The 24,042-nt window shown below is 35.6% G+C and overlaps 1 protein-coding gene across 1 annotated transcript in view; it reads left to right on the forward strand.

Moving 5' to 3' along the window:
* The window catches only part of DNAH11 (dynein axonemal heavy chain 11), a 149,306-nt gene that overhangs the window by 108,355 nt on the left and 16,909 nt on the right, over positions 1 to 24,042 (forward strand). The window contains exons 62-73 of the mRNA XM_088150680.1: positions 1,227 to 1,361; positions 5,134 to 5,307; positions 5,833 to 6,068; positions 6,773 to 6,895; positions 13,049 to 13,253; positions 14,518 to 14,682; positions 15,951 to 16,091; positions 18,386 to 18,556; positions 20,161 to 20,283; positions 20,756 to 20,949; positions 21,427 to 21,575; positions 23,757 to 23,884. Coding sequence (XP_088006806.1) covers positions 1,227 to 1,361; positions 5,134 to 5,307; positions 5,833 to 6,068; positions 6,773 to 6,895; positions 13,049 to 13,253; positions 14,518 to 14,682; positions 15,951 to 16,091; positions 18,386 to 18,556; positions 20,161 to 20,283; positions 20,756 to 20,949; positions 21,427 to 21,575; positions 23,757 to 23,884 — 1,944 coding nt within the window. The remainder of the gene's footprint in view (positions 1 to 1,226; positions 1,362 to 5,133; positions 5,308 to 5,832; positions 6,069 to 6,772; positions 6,896 to 13,048; positions 13,254 to 14,517; positions 14,683 to 15,950; positions 16,092 to 18,385; positions 18,557 to 20,160; positions 20,284 to 20,755; positions 20,950 to 21,426; positions 21,576 to 23,756; positions 23,885 to 24,042) is intronic.

The following is a 24,042-nucleotide window of genomic DNA, read 5'->3' on the forward strand; positions in this document are numbered from 1 at the left end:
TAAACATGATATGATCACAGTTAATGTTCCACATTGCTCCACTCTCCATTTAAAAGCTCTCAGAGGAGCTGTTGGCATTTTACTATGTAGAGTGGGTCATCTTTAAAATCAGTACCATAAACAAATTTGGACCAGATACTTCATTACCCAGAAGAATTCCAGTCACATTTGTGCATCTGGCTAACAAGGCATTATAACAGTTTCACTTTTCCCCAGTATTATAATGCTGCCACATTTTCCTCTAATCATTTTCTGAGTTATTATTTAGTAATGTCTTTCTCCAAAATGCTTTTTGAGACCCTGAGATTAGGTAAGCTCTCTAACTAACCATGTTACTTATAATAGAGCAAAATGCAACTAATACCTGACTCAAATGGAGTGGTTTGAAAAAAATATGGTTTTCAATAATTTTATATTCTTGGCAATCAAAATGTCTGTATATTGTATACATAGATTATGTCTTTGCCTCCAAAAGATTCAGGGGCTTAAAAGGGAACTTGAAAATCCTTGGTTAGATTTTTTTTTAATTCTTGTGATTGAAAAATTCAGCATAAATCAAAACTTTTGCAAAATAAGTTTGTCTTTTATAGTGTTTTTAGGCTAAAGAATGAGTATCTCTTTTAGGAAATGACCTTAATCTTCCCCATATATTCACTTTGCTAAATGAGCCATAAAGCCAATAGAAAGTGATCAGTTCTTTCATTTTACTTGGGACCTGCGATAGGCTATCTTCTCTCTAACCATCAAGTTAATGCTGGTGTCTCAGCCATATATGTTCAAGAACTTTTAGGCAAGGCATGTAGTTGCTTTGAAGTGATGGAAAAACTTTAAACTTACATTCCAAGCTCCATGAGCAATTTTTGTGAAATTGATGTTTTATATAAACAGCCATTTGTATAAAATAATCCACAAATATTTTTTCCATTGGTTGAGTTTTATGAATTTCAAGAATGAAGGGATGAGATTATGATGATAGGCAGGATAAATGAGCAAGAAAGAGAAAGAAGGAACCAATAGTAAATTCAAAGGTTTGGGACATTTGATGGTAGTTGTGGCCTGTAGTACTGATGAGTCAACAGCTTATCTTATCTTATCTTATCTTATCTTATCTTATCTTATCTTATCTTATCTTATCTGTATGCTGCCCATCTCCCCCAATGGGTGACTCTGGGCAGCTCATATATGAAAGTATGGTAAAACACAATTAATCCATTCCCAATTTAAAGGAACTGGACCACAATCTGTGCAAGCTGACATCATCATTTGAAAAAGCAACAGCAGAAAAAGTCAGATGCCAAGAAGAAGTCAGCCATACCAATAACACTATTGAGCTAGCCAACAGACTTGTTAAAGGACTTCAGGCAAGTCAACTTTCATTCATTCTCTGGGTGTGTGTGTGTGTGTGTGTGTGTGTGTACCTTGTCTAATCATGCCTATCCATTTAGCTTCTAAAGGTGTGGTTCATTCCTATTGACAGTTTCCTAAGACTTTCTAAGCATTTCAAAATGTCTTAAATATAGTGCTATCCACAGGTAGTCATTCTGTGTGCTTAATTTGCTTAAGGAATGGCACGTTATAAACTGTTGTCTGCACTGTCAATTACAAAGGTATGTCCAAACCATCTTCAAACTCATGATGCATCTGCAGGAGAAAACCTTATTCAATGCTGGTCCATCAACTTCATCAGCTTCATTACTTTTAGTATCAGTGGATTAGGGACATAAGCACTCAAAGCAGGCACCAGCTGTAATTATTTTGAAGTGACCATTGGCTCCACCATCTCCAAGGTATCCTTCCAACCAATGCTGGGAAATTCTGTTGTCCATCTGCGGTAAAAAAAAATGAACAAGACTAACCAATGTCCTCTAGAACCAAATCATCCCCATATTTGACTACTTTTACTCTGCAGGCAATACCAGCAATGAATTCAGCCTGAATTACAGGAGGAGCAGATCAGCTCCACATACCCCATTATACAGTATGTCGAGCATATCTCCCATCTGGCATGCATGTCTCTCTATAGAAGGTTGGAAGCCTTTTCTATGCCAGAAGACATGCAGTCATATTCACAACTGTTTTGCTTTGCAGAAGTTTTGGACTTAGATGTCCATTACAGTAAAGCATCTCTAGGTGATTCCAAATTTTCAATTCATCTATATCTGTGTTTGCCTGTTTGCCAAACCAGTTTTACCTATGCTCCTCCAATCAGCCATGATACTTGGGAGTGTCTAATCTCCATTCTGCTTACTTACATCAAAAAAATTAGAAGAAACTTGCAGGATTTGAAAGGAAAATTGTATTTTTTTTCTCAATATGCACCTCTGAATTAATTGGTAGTGGAGGCTGCCCAGACTAAACTGGATAAAACTTCATACTGTTTTAGTAGACCATGAGAAGTGAAAGCTTTAATACAATGAAGTATTGGGGCTACTCTACAGCTCCTTTTTCCCGTTAAAAGCATCAAGCTTTTTCTTGGAAGAAAAAACAGTTCTGTTGGGAATTCTGGACTCCCGTATGTAATGAATGTATGACAGTCTGCTGTCTTTGCGTCACATTTTTTTATATATAGGCTGAATTTAAACTCTTTGTAAGTAAGTCACCAAATCTGCACATAGGCCTGAATACTTTCTGACAGCATAGTCAGACTGTGGTTAATAAACACTGAGACTGAACAAGCCTCAGTTCAGGACTATCCATACAACAATGCACTTAACCTTTGGATAAGGGGATACAATAGTAACAATGTTTATTTCTTGTATTCATAAAACCTATTAATTTTCTAATAAGGACAGGATGCATGTCTAACAAAAATATATGTATGGTATTTAGTGTTATAATTACTTATGTTTGTAGAAAAGCAATGTCATATCAAACAGATGATTATTTAATGGACAATTTCTAGACAACAAACCACACAGTGTGTATTAAGTAAACACAAATCCATTCAAAAGAATGGAGTCTTCTGTTTCATATGTAATATATATTCAGAATAACACCATGAAAATTGAAAAGTGGTTTGTAGTTGGGCATGACAATTGCTCCATGTATTTCTCTGGACTCCAGTCAGTAGTTATCATTTATTATATATTGATTTTCAGTAAATGACTAATAATGCTACATGCAATAATACAATACTGGTGAAAGATGGATATGTAATTTATATAGCTTTTGTTTACAGTTGTAAGAAAGTTATCTTTAAAAAGTCCTCTGGTTTGTTTTTTTTTAGTACAAAATGATTTAGCATTGGAAATCATATAGCAAATTAAAACAGACTTGGTTAGAGAAGCCAGTGTGGGCTTAAATTAAAAGTACTACTATTTATGTTTGTGATGACCTGCTAATTACAAGTCATATCCTCTAGATAATGTATTTAAATGACAAAATAGTAAAATTTATCACTAGCATATAGCCTGTGTTTGAAAGATTCTAGTCAAATAAAAGCCATTTTCATGCCCTTCATTAGGTCCTGCAATGTCTTAAGACATCTTACATGCTACTTTTTCTGAGTTTCAGCTTGTTATTTCAGCTGATAAAAACATTTTTACACAATAATGGGATTTTTTTTCTCCTGTAGATTACTGTTCTGTAAGCAAAGAAAGAGGGAAAATTAATTGAGAGCCCCAACTCCTTTCCTTGAAGAATTTTTTTTTTTTTTACTTGAACAGGAGATAGTTAACTTCTAAAAAGCATCAAGACTGATGATTTTGTCTATATAGCATTGACCTGGAAGCTCAACCATTCAGCCTAATAAATCAGGCAATTTATATTTAATCATTAACTAACTCCCGAGCTGAACAGCTGTTCAAAATTAGAAATGGGTCACCCCGGCCAGGATGATATTACAGGCAATCTATAATGCATTAGAATAAAATTATAGTGATTTTTAACTGTCTGGAAATTTATTACATTGCATGTTCCAACTCTTAAACTCTTGTTAGCCAATGTCACTTGTGATTTATGATGGTGGAACAGTACAGTAAAATTACTGAAGATTTAAATAGACAATCATTCTATGTTTAGTAAATCTTCAAATTTCAAAACTAGTTTGAGAATGAGGTGGGGGGCACTTTATTGTTTATGTATTACCAGCCAATGACCACAAGGGGAGAGATGGATAAATCAAAAGTCCCTTGCAAGTTAATGAGTTTGTTGTTTGATTTGCTTCAGTTGATGATTTAAGAAAGTAACTCTTGTATTCTGCAAAAAGTGAGAATGTTTGAAAATGAAATAATACAGAATTGCAAATAGTACTAGTTTTTTTTAACTTTTGCTTATGCCTAATAAACAACAGTTCTACTTAATTAGATGCTGAATTTTTAGTCATTCCTTCAGAGAAGCACTGGATATATAGTTGCTATATCATTAAATTTGAACAGCATTACCAACTTCTGGGTTCAAATCCCCACTCACTGCATGATCTTGAAACTACTACGTCTTTTAGCCTAATCTGCCCCACAGCACAAAAAACAAAACTAATAAATTGTGGTCATGCCTTTCTTATTTACTACATTTTTTTCATTTTTTTTCCTCCAAGAAATTTAAGGCATGCATGTTGTTCTCTTTACTGTAAAGTAGGCTGAGAAGAATTGACTAGGAATATGATCCCATTTCTTTCTGATCCATCATGCAGACCGCTACTTCATATTTGGCAACTTTAGGACAGATTAAATATTCTATCATATTTAGCAAGTGTTACCAAAACTATGAAGTAATATCTGAGCAGAAAGATAGGATACAATTCAGATAAACTTTTATTGTTGCACATGTTATACTATGTGATTATTCATAACAAGACATTTTCTCACTAATGCCAACATTTATCACCACTGAAATGAAGGAATTTCTGCTTACTGTCCAGCAGTTATTCTGAAATCAGTCTTTCCCACCTCCAAAGTACCATAAGCACTCCGTTCTTATAGGAAAAAGAAAGATCTGCATTTTGCACCTGGAACTTGTCCCACAAGAAGAAACAAGTAACTATTAGCTTTATTGGAGTCAGTAGTCATCCTCATTTGGAGATGCTAGAGGGTGTTTTTGGTGGTGGGGGGGGAGGATAAGCACCTCTTTTGTATTTTGCCCAAATAGAAATACACATAAGGTGACCCCCCTCCTATTCTATAACTTGTCTTTCAGTCTGAAAATATTCGTTGGAGCCACTCAATTAAATCCTTTGAAGAACAAGAAATAACTGCGTGTGGCGATGTTTTGTTAACAGCTGCTTTTGTTTCTTACATTGGTCCCTTTACTAAGCTTTATCGTCAAGAGCTGGTGGAACGTATGTGGCTTCCATTTCTGAAATTGCAAAAAGTAAGTTCTTCCAATGCATTGAATCTTTGTACCTCCATGTTTTGCTGGCATGTTGTTGTTGTTGTTTTTAAATGAAAATATATTTTGCAAAAAAAAGAAGCTAGTTTACCAAATAGTATAGGGATATATTATTGCCAGCTGTTTTATTTCTGATACTCTTATTCATGTTTTGTCATGTCTTTTGTAAACATTATGCGACAGATTGTGAAGAGTCTGAGAAAGAAATGGCAAGATCTCTAAAGAAAAACAATCAACAGATGGGAGAGCTTATCAAGTAAACAGCAGCTCAATCTGTGTGCAGAAACCTCGAGAAGAAAAGTTTCAAAACTTGAAACAGACTCCATACTAATGAACTCGCTCAGAAATTAGGGCTGGAGATTCCTATTGCAGTTTATAAGATTCTGGCATTATCTAATTCTCACATTAAAACTCCTTACTGAAATCTGAGTGATTCTTGCTTCTTTGATTATGACTTATAATAAGGCTGGACACATTATAGAAAAATATTTCTTTTTTATTTTCAAGATTCCTATTCCAACGAGTACAGAGTTAGATCTAGTTGCCATGTTGACTGATGATGCAATGATCGCAAAATGGAATAATGAAGGATTACCCAGTGATAAAATGTCAACAGAAAATGCTGCTATTCTAACAAACTGCGAGCGCTGGCCACTTCTCATAGATCCTCAACTACAAGCAATTAAATGGATAAAGAATAAATATGGAACTGATCTTAAAATCATGAATCTAGGACAGAAGGGGTAAGTACAGATTGGATAACAGCCATGACACATTTCCTGGCCACCCAAAGTCATTTAGCATATGTAAAGTAAAGTACATGTTGGATGGGTGGGTGGGTGTTTCAGAAGAGATTAATCTGCACTTATCAAATATGCCACTGTTCTGATTACTTTCCAATGTGTTGGGTGTTGTTACACTGTTAAACTGGCTACCTAACTTGAGCATGATTTTAGAGAAAGTTATTTGGTTTCTGTTTTCAAAAACTCAATAGGAATTTTCTAAATTTACTGTAGGGACTTTCTTCAGTTGAAGAAACTGCCCCAGGTATGTTTGAGACAAAGGTATATGAGCTGGTTGCTTTCAATTTTATATTCAGCTAGGGGAGTAAAATATAAAAAGATTAAGCCAAAGAACTTGGCTTCCTAACAAACCTTAAGCTTCTTGAAGGGTGAGATCATGGGAAATGAAAGCATGGTACAATTAATTCCATTTGCATTGATAACTGACATATAGAGTGGGAAACTTATCTATTATTGGGTAAGAAATTGCTCAATTTATTTCACCTTAAATCACTCAAGGTATCTGGTGGTAAGTAGATTAGCAATGCTTGGATCTCTGCTAGCACTGTTTTTAAAAGTCCTATGGAGAGAATCAATAATTATGTTCAGCTATGCTTTTCATTGATTGCCTTGGGCAAATTCCTATTTTATGGTTTCATGTTAAGGTTCTTGAAAACTATTGAAAGAACTTTGGCTTGTGGAGATGTTGTCCTGATTGAAAACTTGGATGAAAAAATAGACCCTGTGCTTGATCCTCTGCTTGGAAGAAACACAGTTAAAAAGGGAAAGTAAGTACTTTCTGAAGAAAATAAAAGTACAGAAGTGGTATTTGTGATTGCCTTTCTTTTGTAAGTACTGTTCTGAGAACAATGTTACTCTTTTTCTCATTACATTTTGTTTTGCATTCTAGCTTAAGGTGTCGTCATAAGATATTTATATAAGAAATGTATATGGATAAATGAAAAAATAGCGAAAAATATCTAGGGATAGTCCAGGGAGGGGAGACAATTGTGCTATGAAAGGAGTGGGAAATTAAGGTGTTACTTATAAGGGAGCAATTGATAGAACCATAAGTCTCCCATATGAAAGATGTACTTGTTTCTGTCGAGCAAAGACCATTGTTAAAATATTCATTGTACATCCAGTGGTGATTGAATTTAATATTCCCAATTGTCAACAACTTTAATTGTCATTGTGACCAAGAGGCATTACTCTTCTTTTGGGTATACACTCCTCAGAAACCTTTAAAAAGGTTGCAAAATTTCTATCAATAGGTATAGTTCATAGAAGCCATCTGGTTCCTCCCTCATGCTTTAATTGTTGGTTTTTAATTGCCTCAGGATTTTTTTTGCATTTTTAATATGCTTTTACTATATTCCATCATCTAATACTATTGCTATTATCAGGTTCAAATAATACATTGTAATGCACTGCCACTATATTGCACCAACTTAGTATGTGTTTAGAAAATGAATATGGCCAATGTTAAATTCGAGTTTTCAAGGGTGTTGGCTGCACCTTGATAGCTTAATGGAAACTACATTCTATACTTCATCAGATAGTAGTGGGTATAACTTTTAAAGATGATTACTGTGTATTATGATGCTATTTAATTAAGCAATTTATTACTTTCTTATTTGAAAGTGCTCAAACTTTCACTCTTCAATATATATTTCTCTGAGATAATTAAGACTCATGAGTAGTGATGGAGGTAAACTTACTCAGTGAATTTAATAACTGAGCAGGAATTTTTATTGCACTTATTCAATTCTGACTTCATGTGAGAAAATAGAAGTAAAAGTTCCAGTTTCCAACATGCATATATATGCATGTAAAGCATATACATATGCTTTATGTGCACATTCAAAAGGTTGGGTAACACTAAAGCTAGCAGATTTATTGTTTGTCCTTTTCTGAAGTAGGATCAGTTCTTTCAGATATATGTAATATACTCTCAGGTTGGAGTTGATGGGCAGATACATACCTACATGTTATATAGGTATAGAAATTGGTAAATGATCATACCAAAATGCTATTAAATTGTTAGAAGTACCATCTGAGGCATTTCTATGAAAAGCTCAAATGTATACAAGGTAAATACAATGACCTTTTTAGTTTCTTGTACTTCATGGCCTTGAAACTAGATGATAGATAACATCATCTATTATCATTTTTTACAAAGCTTAAATGTAGATAAGATAGTAATTATGTACAGCAGCAGTAATTGGCAATAAATGATTAATGTTGCAAATTGAAATAGTGTCTGTACATACATGTAACGTCTTTTGCAACTTGGCGCAAAAAGACTATATTTCATCAATCTCAATCAAGTATCACTATAAACACGAACATCTCTTAAGTGCTGTTCTGTTGCAATAGACTGACCTCATTCTCTCTGTGAAACCAAACAATCTTCAGTTGCTCTGTAGTGAAACTCCTTCCATGTGTTCTTTTAACAACGTAATCCACAGACTAATTCATCAGTTGTTGTATTCACCTTCTGTGGCTACAGAAGAGCAAAAACATGCAAACCAGCTTTACAAAGTTTTCAGCAGGTTGTACTTTTTGTTTATTTTAGTAATTGTCAGTATTTCTCCCACTCACACTCTACCTCTCCCATCCTCTTGTAATAAAGAAAGATGCTTATGATAGATATGATGCAGATCAACAGTTTGAAGTTCATTAATAATTGGAATGTTGCAGAGTATGAAGTAATGAATACTAATTACTCCTTTCATGTCTGACAGCACCCTATGGACCAATACATCAGCTCAGACTTTAATTTGGTTCTAGTAATGGTTTTATCAATAGTACATTAATTCTATGTTTGAAAAGATATACAGATGAACCTGACCTACTACGGCTACTGCTGACATAAAAGGGCCACATACTGACAACAACTAGGTAATTACAAATAATTAGATCTACTGAGCTTCAGACAATCCTAATTTTAAATAAAATATATCTTATGATATCAATCGACAGAAAGTGTTACTAGAAAGATTTATCAGCATATGTACCTTCCAAAGCAAATTTACTGGCTTTGCATATTATCAGACCTCATGATCTGTGAAGCTTCTCAAAATTATATGCTGCCTCTACTTTTGGAAAGTTGTTGTGAAGATTAAAATTTATGAAAGAAAATCCTGAAATCCAGATTACAATGTTTTCAGCATCCAGATTGCCGTTAGTACTAATAAAAGTCTGATAAACTGGAAGCATCTCCAAGCACCTTGACTCAAAGGTGTAGTACTACTATGTTCATGTATGGATAATATGCATCTGCATTATATGGGTTTTCTGGCCAGGCTGGCTGCTATTGTGCTGGTGTGGGTCAGCAGAAGGAAAGAGAAAAAGTGGGGAGAGGAAGCTCAAATATAACCTTGGAGTGCAGCTGTGCTATTATGAGGGCAGATGAGCAGCTCTGGCTGCTAGCCAGGACCATTGTGGGGCAGATGGAGGCAACATTTTGATTGGCCAAGCCCAGTATACAATATAAATCTTGGGGATTAAAGCCTCGGGGGGGGGCACTACCTCAGTTGTTGGGGGTCATGCTGCCAGATTGAGAGGTAAAAGGAATGAGAAAGAGGGAAGAGATAAAAGATAGTCACATTGCCACATTTGAGCCTATTCTGCTTGGAGGCATCAAGGCAGAAAATGCCTTTGGAAAGACTGTGCAGGAAGTTGGTGGCTGGAGAGAGACAGCACTGTGCATGAACTGATTTGGAGTGTGCAGTTGCCAGTTCCTGGACCCAGAGGGAGAAGAGGGTAAAGACGTCAGCCAGAGGCTTCTCTGGGAGAAAAGAAGTAAAAACTCAGACAGAGGGATATGTGTCACCCAAAAACCAAGGCAGACAGGGACAGAGGGAGTGGGATGCCTGCAAACCCAGACCAGGAAGGATTGGGCAGAAGACCCGGAGAGAGATGCATCACACAAAGTCTATGCAGTGGGACAGCTGACAAAGTCTGAAAAAGCAGGATGAAAGTCTTTAAGCACACTCCAAAGTAACTCAGTCAATTCCCTGTTTCATAGTGAAATGCTGAGAGGGATGAAGGAGGAGAAAGGGGGGAGTTGGTAGCTAAGCAACGGAGCTGGTGATTGCTAGCAAATAGCTCTGGGAGAGAGGTAGACAAAGTTAGAGACTGGGAAAGTTTGGACACTCTGCTATAAATAATTCTGTTTTTTCACTAATTCCTGTAAGTATGCTTGTACATAGTAAAAGAAACAAAACCCTAACCCTCTACCATCTCTGTGAAGTAATTGTTGTCCTTAAACATACACGCACCCCTCTAAAAGAACCCTCAATCACACTGTGGCAATATCCAAATGCCAGGTAGAAAAATGCATTCTCATTCTCAAAACTGGTTAATCTGTGTACTTGCTGAAGCTTTACTGTCAAGTGCACTGGGAGTCTTTTCTAACCACCATGTAAGCCCTCCAGAAGTCAATTATGCTGACATACGATGGAGCCGACCAGAAAATATTATTCTAAGAATCATATCAAACCTAGGGCCAGCCCTGTCCATCTCCTTACAAAATGCCTATGTGCTATATAGTTCCCAATCCACTTTTAGGAACCTTAAACCAATTTCATTTGCAATATATTATTGTATATGTCTATTGGTGTCTCACAAGCAACAAGGTTGGTTCTGTGCATAAGTGTGGAAGTAAGTTCTTTCTACATATGCTTTGGTGAAAAGAAACCAGCTACCAGGAGGACTCTACAATCCAAATTGGTGTGCAGATTGCCATACTAAAGTCTATGAAACATACCTTATACTTCAAATGAGCAATATTGATAGTTGTTTCATTCTGATAAAGTATCTGATATTAAACACAAGTTTTCATCTAGCTGAGATGATATTTTCTTTTGTATCCCTTCATGCAATAGCAAGATAATCCAGTTGTTGTACAGAAAATGATACTCTTTGCCTTGAACCTGATGCAGACTTGTTCACCTTTTTGTTTAAATCTTCTCTCTCCCCCCACTGGTTTGATCAACTTGTAGAGTCTGCCTCCTGTGATTGTAACAACTTCTCTCTATACCTGATCCATTACAATTCACTCTCTGAATTAGCAGCTGGATTCAGAAGTTGGATCTGGCAACTTTTAATTTCAAATAGCAGGTTTTGAAATGGGGCTTTTTACATGTTCTTGAAAAAGGACTTGTATAATTGATGGAGTTTGTTTAGTATGTTTTCTACATTTTTCCTATCTCAACAAGTCTTTGGGTTCTCATAGGTATCCTGTGGTAATACCCTCTTGTTGTATTAAGTGGAGAAGCTCAATGTCTTTAGGATACAATGATTTCTGAGAGCAAATAATTGTTTAATTGTTTACCCTTTCTGTTCATATATGCATTAAAGAATGATATAAGAGCAAAGAGCAAGAAATCCATTTGTTCATTTAATTTAGCTTTGCATTTCTCTTCCTGCACAAGAATATTTGTGTATATAAAAGATTTGAGACAAGGTCACTATGGAAATCTATAGTGTGTAGGTGTAGGTGAACAGAGATATTCCTCCATTGTGTTATAAAGGTCTCTAGAGTTGGCCAATATAAATTTCACTATGTGAAGGTGAAAGATTGCTCTATCACAGTTTCTCTAAGGATTCTATTCACATCAGCTGTGTGCAATTTTGAAAAAAAAATCCATGGTTACTATACCTTGAACTCCACTGTTAACCTCTACATAAATGTCTTTTATTGAATTGGATGAATTAATTCTGTCATCTTTTCCCCTCTACTTCTTTGGCTGATATCATAGCTGAACCATAAGAGAGCAATAGCACAAACATTTATTTTTCCCAAATCTGCAATTAACCAAAAAACCCAACATAGCTATAGTGATAAAACTCACTGAATCATTGTGCAGTGCTTGCCTTTCATAGCTGATAACCACAGAAATTGGAAATAATTTATTACTTCTGAGCATTGAGCACATATAAAGTGCAATTTTAGTATAAGGCTCCAGAACTCGTTTTAAAATGAGGCATTTTAGCATTGCAATAGCTTGTTATTGTTCCCCAGGTAAGTTTCTCTGTAAATAAAGGAAAACAGTGAGTTACAAAATTGCCCTCTTTGTTCTATTGCCAATTTCTGAAATCAGTCTTCCATTTTCCCTTGCAGCAGAGCACTTATTGTAGAAGTTCAGCATATGTTCTGTGAATATATATAGACATTTTATGATATATTCAAACTGTATAACGATTTTTAAATTATTATGACAAAAATCTAACCATGCAAAGGGAACAATATTTTGATATATAGTTTTGTAGCCAATCTTAGGATTGGTTCAGTATATTACATTCTATTTATGGAGCCACCTTTCTTCAATTCTCTCTGCCTGTCCCATAAGATCAGATCGGATGGGCATGCTCCGAGTGCCATAGATTAAACAGTGCCATCTTGTGGGACCCTGCAGTCATACTTTCTCTGTAGCTGTCCCACCTGCTAGAATACCATCCCCTGAGAAATTCGGTTGGCCCCGATCATGTTGCCCTTCAAAAAAGTTCTAAAAACCTAGCTTTTTAAACAGGCCAGAGACCAGGGTGATTTGTGATCCTGACTGGTGAATGACAGGTGGCTGGAACTTTATTTTTATTTTTCCCCAATGCATTATATTTGTGTGTCTGCTTTCCCTTCTCCCATGCTTGAAGTGTGCAGTGCACTTTCAAAATTGGTTATGACACCTGTAAGTATACTTCATGCATTTAAACAGGGAATGCATAAATGCCCCTCTGAATTTAATTTTTGTTAGATGATTTAAAAAAATAATAATGGAAAGCTGCATGTTGGAAAGCAAAGCACAGCATCAGTTTTATTTATAATAATGTGAGCCATGCTAGGGCCCCTTTGACATGCTTTTTGCATGTAATCCTACAAAACTACATTATTTGGGACTCAACATTGTAATGATTTTCATTTTAATCAATCTCAGGTATATCAAAATTGAGGACAGAGAATGTGAATTCAACAATAATTTCCGTCTCATTCTTCACACTAAGCTGGCCAACCCCCACTACAAACCAGAGCTGCAGGCTCAGACCACTCTAATTAATTTCACAGTCACAAAGGATGGATTGGAAGACCAGTTGTTGGCTGAGGCTGTTAGTATTGAACGACCTGAGTTGGAGACAGTTAAGGTAAATCCACATGATGCTATGGTGACACACAGTCCATTAGATTCAGTTATAAGATGATAATCACCAAAAGTCAATGTAATCTCTCATTCCTTTAATCTAAATAGGTAAGTTTATTTATAACCTAGGCAACTAAACTAATATTCCCTATCTTGATATGCTACTACTTTCATTGATCAGAAATATTAGGTGGCAAGACTCTTTAGTCAACTAGAACTGTGTATGGTGGATCAGTTAAAGAAGAATATGTATATGAATGTACATTTGGGATCCCTTGTGATTATGGACTTCCACCTGCATTCTATCCCAGCTGTCCAGATATATGTGATCGGGTCAGTGCTATGAAGCATTGGATTAACTGATTCCTAACTTATGAACATCTTAACAAATCTCTCTAATTATTAAGATCTACAGGGAAGGATTCCCTACTGTCAGAGGCCAAAGTTTCTGCCCTGCTGGAGAAGGTCTTCTGTATTGCTTCCAAGCTATGGAATTTATTCCCTGAGGATTTGTTCCCACTCTTCTGCCAGCTGTTTAATTGCTATATAATTTTAATATCTATTTTATCATTAATTTGAATTTGTATTTTTACCTTTTTATATAATTACCAATATTGTAACCTTGATTGTTGCCACAGAACATTGAGTTGTCTAAAAGGGGAAGGGAGAGGGGAAATACTTATGAAAAACACCCAGGTTGTAAGCTAAAATGAAGGATTTACTAACAGCTGCACTCTCTCTCATTTTACACTTACTTTTGTTACTCCTCATTTGATATTGCCTTTTGTCCTGAAACTGTGTGTCTGAATTGGCATTCTTCCCTAAAATGGGTTTGTGAATATGAGCTCACACACACATTACTCATACACACATTAATAACTTTGATTTGTCTATATATGGAAAGGCATCATATATTCTTAAAGGAAATCTTTACTGGAGAGAAGGGAAGAATTTGAAACAATTTGTCAAGTAGGTCTGACTTGAGATAGGTATAATGAAGAAGTGCTTTGAGGCTATTTTTTGAACACAGCCTTTATATATGACACTGGTATCCTCATCATAGCCAGATGTCACTGTTGCTACACATTTGGTCAGGGTTAGGCAAGGTGGGCTGCTCTGTTACTGTTGAATTGCAATGCCTATCAGCTCTTGCAAAATGGACAATAGCCAGGAATAATGTAGCTTCAGTCAGAGTATCTGAAGTCCTAAATTATTCTTCCCATGAATAATCCCTATTTTAAACCAAACTTCTTCATTATGTTTGCTAGTCTCTTCTGACAAAACAACAGAATGATTTCAAAATTCAACTGAAGGTCTTAGAGGATGATCTACTTTTCCGCCTTTCTGCTGCTGAAGGCAGTTTCTTAGGAGATACTGACCTTGTGGAGAAACTTGAGACAACAAAATCAATGGCGGCGGAGATAGAACTCAAGGTATTGCAGCTTTAGGGTTTGATTTTGTTAATTACCAATACATATTTATCTGAAGACAAATCCAGATATACAAGGCTGATCTCCTTCCTTCCTGTGTCATGTAGGTTTTGGCAGTGTGATGTCCCAAAACAGGAAAAACTATGGGAAGCCTTGGAAGACGATGAATTTACCATGATGGCTAATGGCCTGACCTCCCCTTTTTAAATGCTCAGTGTCTATTGTTATGATATTGAACCCACTTAGCCAGTGACCTTTAAAAGTTGATTGAGGGAGAGGGGAGGAATCACAAGCCTTCCAACATCATAGAAGCATTTTAGAGATCAATTCACTGTCCTTGAAATCTGCATCAGTTCTATACATAGGAATTTTTTTATATATAATTTATTCCAATTTATTAGAAGCTTGACTTTAGGAAGAGGTGCCACATTTTTAAGAAGTGATGTATCTTTCTAGATTATATTCAATGAAATTAATAAATGGCACCTCCCACCCACTTACACTTTTAGTTTGAAGTTGGCAATAGTGCACTGAAAGAAAAATGGGGAAAATTGTTTTTCAGAAGTTTAAAAATGATATTTTCCAGTGCTTTTTTACAATTTTGCCTAGTTGTGCCAAGTTTGATTTACTTGGGCTGTCAGGAAAATAGGTAGAGATTTCTTCTGTTATAATAATTCTATGAAAGTAAAACCATATTACTCAGATAAAATATCTATTGACTAATACAATACAATTTAATATTCTAACATACAGTATTATGACCATCAACACTTACAGATCTATATGAGATTTAAAAAGCATGGATTTAAATTCCATCATTTTGAGACTGCCATTTCTGTGTAAACCATATTATTTTGGAAATTGACCTGTAAAGTCCTATAGCTGTTTATTTACAGTTTTCATCTAATCATTCTTATCTTCCATACCTGAAATAACTGTATAGCTTCTTAGAGACTGGAAATTATCACTTGTGATCTTTGTATCATAAGTGATATCTTCAAAACAATACATCAACAGTCGTGAACAGCTATAGATTCGTTGTAGATGCTAGTATTTTTAGTTCTCATTTTAAAGCATGCTTTTTTAAAAAAAATTAATAAAGATTTAGCAGTTCAACAATTAACCAATGTGAATTATATGCTAGTCCATCTGTACAATTCTTATTTTTAACTACTGCCCGAGTAGTTCTATATAAGACTGCAGCTTAAATGTTCTTGTGGATTTTCTGTAACAGTAATTATGTTACAGAATTGTTTGTTGTTATCAAACAGGCTGCAGAAGCCAAAGAAAATGAAGTTAATATTAATGAAGCCAGAGAGCATTATAGACCAGCAGCTGCAAGAGCATCTCTTCTTTATTTCGTCATTCAAGATCTGAGCAAAATCAATCCCATCTATCAGTTTTCACTTAAGGTACTTTAACTTTTTCTTGCTCTGTTTCTGAAAGTAAAAGTAAATGCAGAGCTGCAAACAGTTTGATTATCAGCAATCATATGCACAGAAAGTTGGAAAGTGATATGATAACTTTGGAATGTTGAAGTCACTTATTTGGCCCTCCTGTTTTTATGATCCACATATTAAGTCAAGTTTATATTATACTGAAAATTTGCAGAAGATTTCTAGCCAGAGAAATGTGAGATGGGTAAAGAATTGCTTGTACAGGACTGGCAACAGTTGCTTTATCTTCTTAGAATCTGCTGCTATTCTCCAGTGTCAGTGGCTGATATAGTAACAAGAAGCAACTTGGAAGAGAACATCACAATATTAAAATTGTTCCAAGCTACTGCAAGCAACCCTATCCAGGCTTTTCTCATTTTCTGTTCCAGGCTTCAGCCAGTTATGGTGTCTTCCAGTAATTCATCCATGCCACCTTTTCCATCCATGTCTTTTCCATTTCTTTTCTGTTTGTTTGTTTGTTTGTTTGAGGAGAAAAACAAATGACATCCAACATTCCAGGACTTGATCATTTCACATTAGACTTTATTATTTCCTCTCCCCTACATCAGAGTTTTGCAAATGGGTTTTAAAAATGTTAAAAATGTCTGTTATTATGTGACCATATCATGATATAGGTCCCCTGAATTCTTCAAAGACTGTGAGTATGTTAATATTTTAAGGCATTTGCCTCCCTAGAATGAATCCATCTTTCTTTTAAACTTTGTACAAAAGTCAGCTGATTTTTGTCTCCCTGCTAAGGGAAAATCTGTTTTCATTTGTTATTCTTTTGACCCTTCATTCTTGATTAACGTAACACTCTGCCTTGCAGAGGGTTGGTTTTTTTTTTAATCACTGCTCCAAATGTTTCTAACACAAATTAGATATCCACTCATTTAAAATTCATGTCAGCATATTGCCTCCCAGTGCATCCATTTCTAAAATCTTGTAGCCTGGTACTTTTACAACCAGGCTCTGAGAAACACATTTACAACCACAGTCTGAGAAAAAGCCACAAATGGTGCTTCTCTTTCTTAACTCAAGACTTTTCTGGCACCAGAGGAATCAAATTGCACAAATACTTCCTTCTATTCCTGGCAACAGAAATCCAATAATAGTATATAGTTTAAAGCAGGGTTCCTCAACCATGGCAACTTTAAGACAGGTGAACTTCAACTTCCAGAATTCCCCAACCAGCAAGGTTGAAGTCCGCCCATCGTAAAGTTGCCAAGATTGAGGAACCCTGCTTTAAAGAATCAACAATTCCATGCCTGAAGACCTCTTTCTTCCTAATAATAGAACCATTCAGATTCATAAAACACTTCAAGTTAAATACATATACTTCCTCAGAGACTACAGTATATCAAGTGAGTGTGGTAAAACCTACTCCCTTTATAACAAAATCATCACACATCCCATCCAGATCATCACATTGCCTTTTATATACTCCCTGGAGATCCTTCTAAACCAAGGTGTGTTTGTAATTTCCATATTTTCTTTGTGATTCCATAATTTCTTTGTGATGTATGGAAGTTCTCAAATTCTATTTTTTTTATTTTATTTTATTTATTTCCTACCTCATTTACTCATAGAAATTTCTACAGTGCAATAATCAGGTCCTAATTGTTTTTCAAGAAAGTGTTCTCCCTTGACATTGGTTTCTGAAGCTTAACTTGTTCAGCTAAAAGAGCTAGACAACATTCTGGGACTTGGAAGAAATTTTTCTAAGGAATTTTAACATTTTATTCACAAAAAAAGTTATTACTATAATATCTGCTTTTTGATCTAGTAGAAAGATCAAGAGAGAAAGAAAGGGTTGTGTTCTGCAAAATTAAGGATTCCTGAGTGTGCTGATCCCACTCTATCGTTTCCCTCAGTGCTCTTATGCAGTATAGTTTTGTTTAAATTTGAGGACTGAATTACTTGTGGAAGTATTTTCTCAATTTTTTCTTTTGAGTTTATAATATTGCTGAATTATATCTGTGTATCTATGCTTATTATGTTTGTTTCAGAATACTAAAATTCTAGTACATTCCAAATGCAGCAGATAAAACACAGATTGAAGTACAATATTTGAAAAGAGGGGTGGCCATTTTCTTTGTCAAGAAGTCTTATATGTTGCTGATAATTTTTTATGTAGCCTAAATCTTTACACCTATAATTACAGAAGTCATTAGTATATTGCCAAAAACATTCCTTACCAAACAGAAACTTTGAAAAAAATGTATGTTTTGTTTTGTTTTGTTTTGTTTTGTTTTGTTTTGTTTTGTTAGGCTTTCAACAATGTATTTCATAAAGCCATTGAGCGAGCAGAGGCATCAGATGATATCCAGGAGCGCATCTCCAACTTGACAGAAGCTATAACATATTTCACCTTCATTTATATCAGCCAGGGACTTTTTGAGAGGGACAAACTCATTTTTCTTGGCCACACAATATTTCAGGTTGGAAAAATTTAATTACTTTTATTATTAGCATTAGCATTTCAAAGTTGGGGATGCATTTATTGAAATAGATCAGCATTTTGCAAATTTTTACTGTATGAGTTGAGGTTACTAATATGTATAAAGCTGCAGGATAGATTTGGCAACCAAATTATTAATTGCCATTCAGTGATATATACAAAACAGAAAACAATAAACTTGGAACAAAACAGTTACACACAAAATATCCAATTGGATGTTTCACATTGTCTGTGTTCTGATGGAATAAAGCTTATAATGACTTCAATGTTCCAAATTTCATTGGAACAAAACTTGAAAAGTTTCAACCATGTTTGTCATAGGAAATAATGGGAATTTAGAACCAGTTGATGCTTCCTGCATGGTATTACCACCCCAAATGCAGGAAAATTGGCCAAAGGGATGGCTCGTTAAGTATTTTTTTAAACTTTAAAATAAATCACTAGAGGAAATAATGGGAGTACAACTCTTATCTAGTGAAAATTCTGTTTTCTATTTAAGAAATAGAAAGCTAGAATAAATACCGGGTTGCTCATGAGCCTTTGCTAAAAAGAGCTTTAGCACAAGCAAACTGGGCAATTTAACCAACCTCAGCAGCATTAGAAATATGTGTGAAGCACAGTAATGAATGTATGAACACATTTTTGCTTTATCTACCTGCAAAATAAATCATAGCGCAAACCACCTATAATCCATGACTACCAATCCATGTCAGTTATAACTTCCCTATACAAAAGTTTTTGCTTTTCTTTTAATTACTGTACCTTACTCTCTTACATATTCTCTCTGAGCATGTGCTTAGATTCTACCTTCCTCTTAATATTTTGTTCCCACATCATCTTATCCAGTCTAAACCAATAGCATCAGGGTTCCACTGCTAAATTAGTTAGGCTGGGAGATCTTGGAAAAGACAAGCCACTAAACAATAAATCACAGTGCCTGGAACAGGATACTCAAAACAAGACCACCTATTTATTTATTTAGTTTCAACCCTGAAGCAAATAGCATGTTTTGTTCCTCCGTGAAGAAAACTTAATCTTACCTGTTTTATTTTATACTCATATAATTCAAAACGGTTATTTTGAGGTTAGAACATTTCAAGGTAGGTCCATGTTACTAATCTCTTCAAAGCCCAGCTCCACATACATGGGGGGGGGGTTATTAAGTTAATGTAATCGTTAACTAAAACTAGATGGTCAGATCTATGTGTAGATATAATTACGTTCAAAGTAAGAAATTACATTGGCACTACAAAACAAGAGCAAGAGCTGAGGTAGTCCTTTTGAGAAGGAGCAACTGGAAACTAGGGCAAGCATAGAATGGAATATTTTACTTTGACGCTCTATTCTTGTATCAAAAGCAGAAATAAATGTCTGCCTAAGGAATTAGATATATGCAAAAGTTAATGGTCTTATAATAAAAATGGTAATTATACCTGTAATAGAAAGAAATATGTCTTAGCTGCCCAGAATTATAACAGATTGGGGTAGCCTATAAATTTCATAAAATGAATGAATGAATGAATAATATGTATTAGCAGACTAAAGTTAATGGCTTTATATTTTTGTTCACTCTTTACTTCCTAGATTTTGTTGAGGAATAAAGAAATAGAACCCACCGAGCTGAATTTCTTGCTACGATTTAAAGTTGAACATACTTATAAAAGTCCAGTTGACTTTTTAACAATTCAGCCATGGAGTGCTATTAAGGTAAGCACAGAAATACTTTTTTCTGAGATTTCTTATCTCAGGATACTGCAAAAGTGCAGCACTTCCTATGTCTGAGTGATTGTTAGCTTAATCATGAGCACTTTTATTTCAATACCCTAATTCCCCAACGTTTAAATGCACATTGTATTCTATACACTGGTCTAAAATTGCTTTGCTTTGAAGGACATACAGTTTTCAATATATATACTGCATTTCATTTTTCCATCTTGGTTTTAAATAAATACTTTTTAGAAATCTGAAGTGAGAAGTCTATTGAAAGATGACTTAATATTTTCTCTATTAACTGGGGCCTTTAGTTGTGGGGGCATTTAGCTAACATTAACTTATATTCTGAGAATCATGCTTTATACAGTAATTTGCAGTAAAATTGTTGGTACATATGATGGTATTTCTCTCTTGGTCCTAATAATCTGAAAGCCAACAATTCATGCATACTATTAATGCATTACAGGCCATTGCCTTAATGGATGAATTCCGAGGATTAGATAAAGACATTGAAGGTTCTGCCAAGAGATGGAAAAAATGGGTGGATTCAGAATGCCCAGAAAAGGAAAAACTACCCCAGGAATGGAAAAATAAAACTTCTTTCCAGAGACTTATTATACTACGAGCATTACGCCCAGATCGGATAACTTACGCTCTGAGGTATAAAGTCTGATTTGGGGGAAGAGGACCAGAAATTTGAATGGGTATATTGTGCTGTATTCACATGTTCATCTGCATGTTTGAACATGTTCATCTTATGCTGTTTAGCACTCTACAGTGAAAACAAAGGCTCAGTTGTAATGAATCTGGAGTAGCAAGCTTTATATAAGCACACATCCAGATAGCACTAACCATGTTTTAAAGGTATTAATCTATTCATATCTAGCTGCTTGTCTCACAGATCTGCCTGTTCCATCACATCTTTTTTTTTCCAAGGTTGCCTATTAGGAATAGAACATAGGGTGTGGTGGAAAAATCACATGGCAAATGATACATATGAAGTAAATATTACATAGGAGCAGTCTTCATACTTTATGGATTTAAAATGTCAATTCAGACAGGTCCTCATGGTTGTGAATTAGGACCTAGGTTAATGGCTTCTAATTCTGATTTATATGTATGTACATATTTCTATAGAGATTTTGTAGAAGAAAAGCTAGGTTCAAAGTATGTGGATGGCACAAGAATAGACTTGGCTAAGTCCTATGAAGAAAGCAATCCAGCTACTCCTGTGTTTTTTATTCTTTCTCCTGGGGTGGACCCTCTTAAAGACATGGAGACACTTGGTAAGCCTTATTTCATTATACAAATATTGTATTGGTTTAACATTATGAGGATCTGGAAATTCAGCAACATAAATTTTCCCTTCTCTCAATCTCAAAAAGTTAACAGAATGCAAATCAGAAGTTTGTGTATTAGTAAAGTATGTACACTTCTTATATTCCTTCTCTGAGCGGCAGAATAAATAATTTTTGCTTTCATAGTTCTTGGACAACTACCATGAACATGTGAACCTCATCAACTAAAGACCAATTTACCGTATTTTTCTGACTATAAGACGATACTTTTTTCTAAAATCCTTACGCTAAAAATTGAAGGGCGTCTTATTCAAGGAAGTCAGCCAAGGAGAGAACCGCGCAGTGGCAAAACTGCCTATACTTTGTCTCTGCAAACAGACTTCCTCCTATTTCCAGCCTCCAATCACGAGTGAAATAGCTTGAGTCTGCAAACAGACTTCCTCCAATCACGAGCCTTATGTAACTGACATCAGCTGATGCTGAACAAACCAATTAGAGGAAGGCTGTTTGCAGAGACAAGCTATCGGCAGTTTCACTCGTGATTGAATGTAATCAGTTATGCAAAAGAGCATGGAAATAGAGCTGCAGAGAGACGGTTTGGACCTCCTCCCACCGAGTGTATCAGGTAAATGTTAACTAATTACTAAATAAAAATGTGTTCTGCACTATCTTTAAAATATTGATTTCTTAATTTTGGGTTGGAAAAGTGGGGGTCATCTTGTACATGGGGGCGTCTTATTGATGGAAAAATACGGTACTTTAGATGGGAGAATAAGGGAAATTTATGTTAAGAAGGGTTGGAAAAAGAAATGCATGCTTAATGGGAAGCATGAAGCATGTGTTGCAGCAATTGCCCCGGGCCCCACATGTAAAGAGGTATGACTAAAAGATGTATCAGTATTTAAACTGATCATAAAGATCAATACTTTGAATTCAAGACACAAAACCCATATGTTAAAATATAATCCTGATATTTATTCCTGCATTTAAGTAATTCTGTTTGTTTAAGTCCATTGACTTAAATAGGCAAAAATCAATGGGGATTTGGGGAGCAGGACATGAAGAAGCCTTTTGCGCTAGCCTCTCAAAGTCTTAGACCATGATCTTGCCATTCCCTTATTCATAGGCATTTGTTATAGCTATTTTGATGTGGTTGGTAACAGAACATTTCTCCAATAGTTGTTGGATTGCAAAGTCCACAGAGCTTCCCTTAATACCTAAGTTATGACTGGTAACAATGGCAGCTCTTGCTTTGACTTAGAGCAGGAGTTGGTCTTTAATTAATATGTTAAGCTTACCAAAAAAAACCCCACAAACAAGCATTATCCCGATATAAAGCAGGTTTAAATTTGGAATTGTTTTCTTCAACAGGAGTTAAGTTTTTAAAGATTTCCCCCTCTCTACCCTAACCCACCATTCACTGTGGAAGAGTGGATAAAAAGTGTGAGCTATTAACGCTGCAGTATGAAGAAATTTTTAGATTGAACATTCCTCTGCTTGGCATAATGCAAGCTCTTTTGTGCTGTTTCTTACCTTTTGACTAGATGAGGGCCAGAGGGCAATTTTCTCCATGCTCGTGTAATCTTGCGCCCCCTGTGACTAAATAATGGTCATTATACAAACTATATTCATTGTGTAAGAAGCTGTCGCATTGTACTTAGGATTACTATTCCCCACTGACTCTGCTGAGAATACCAGGTTAATACAGCTGTGACCTGACTGTGCTCAATTTAGACCCCAGCCTCACAAGGTGAGAAACTAACACATTTTCCTCCTGAACCAATCAGTTAAAAAACTGATGTGATAGCTACCACATGTTGCTCCCTTTTTTTATAAGGGAAATGACTTGCACCCCCTGTATGACTTTATAAAGCTTGGTAACAATACCTAGCATCTATCAAAATGTCAAAAGGTTCATTATCTTAAAACCAAGGGAGCAGATTTTTGCAGCTTTCCTTCTCTAATATTAGCCATAAGGCTGCTCTTGAGAGCTCACAATTTTGCTTGTTGAAATGGGGCTGACTGAAGTGCTTCACAGAAAAGCTTATATGTGCATTGTTCCAGTGATAGAGAAATTATTGGTGCATTATCCTCTTTTCTCCTCCATCCCTCTCCCTCTTTCTACTTTTATTTATTTCCCCATTCCCACCCCTGTTGCCCCACTTGCAGGCAAGAAACTTGGCTTCACAATTGACTGTGGGAAACTTCATAATATCTCTTTAGGACAAGGGCAAGAGATTGTGGCAGAGAAGGCAATAGAAAAAGCTGCCAAAGATGGGCACTGGGTTATTCTCCAGGTAAGTGTAAAACAATACAATTGATGTACCTGCTCTGCTTCATTGCATAGCAGTAATGGAAGTGATCAAAAAGAGAATGGCTTTCTGAGAAATTCTGAGAGAAGGCAGTTTTGCCCAGTGTTAAAGAGAGATTTCGTTTCAGCCTTAATTATAGCAGA

This window comes from Python bivittatus, unplaced genomic scaffold (assembly GCF_059951505.1).
Source record: "Python bivittatus isolate LINGU-HERP-01145 unplaced genomic scaffold, Pbiv_v1 ctg000610_np1212, whole genome shotgun sequence".
Classification (NCBI taxonomy): Eukaryota; Metazoa; Chordata; class Lepidosauria; order Squamata; family Pythonidae; genus Python; species Python bivittatus.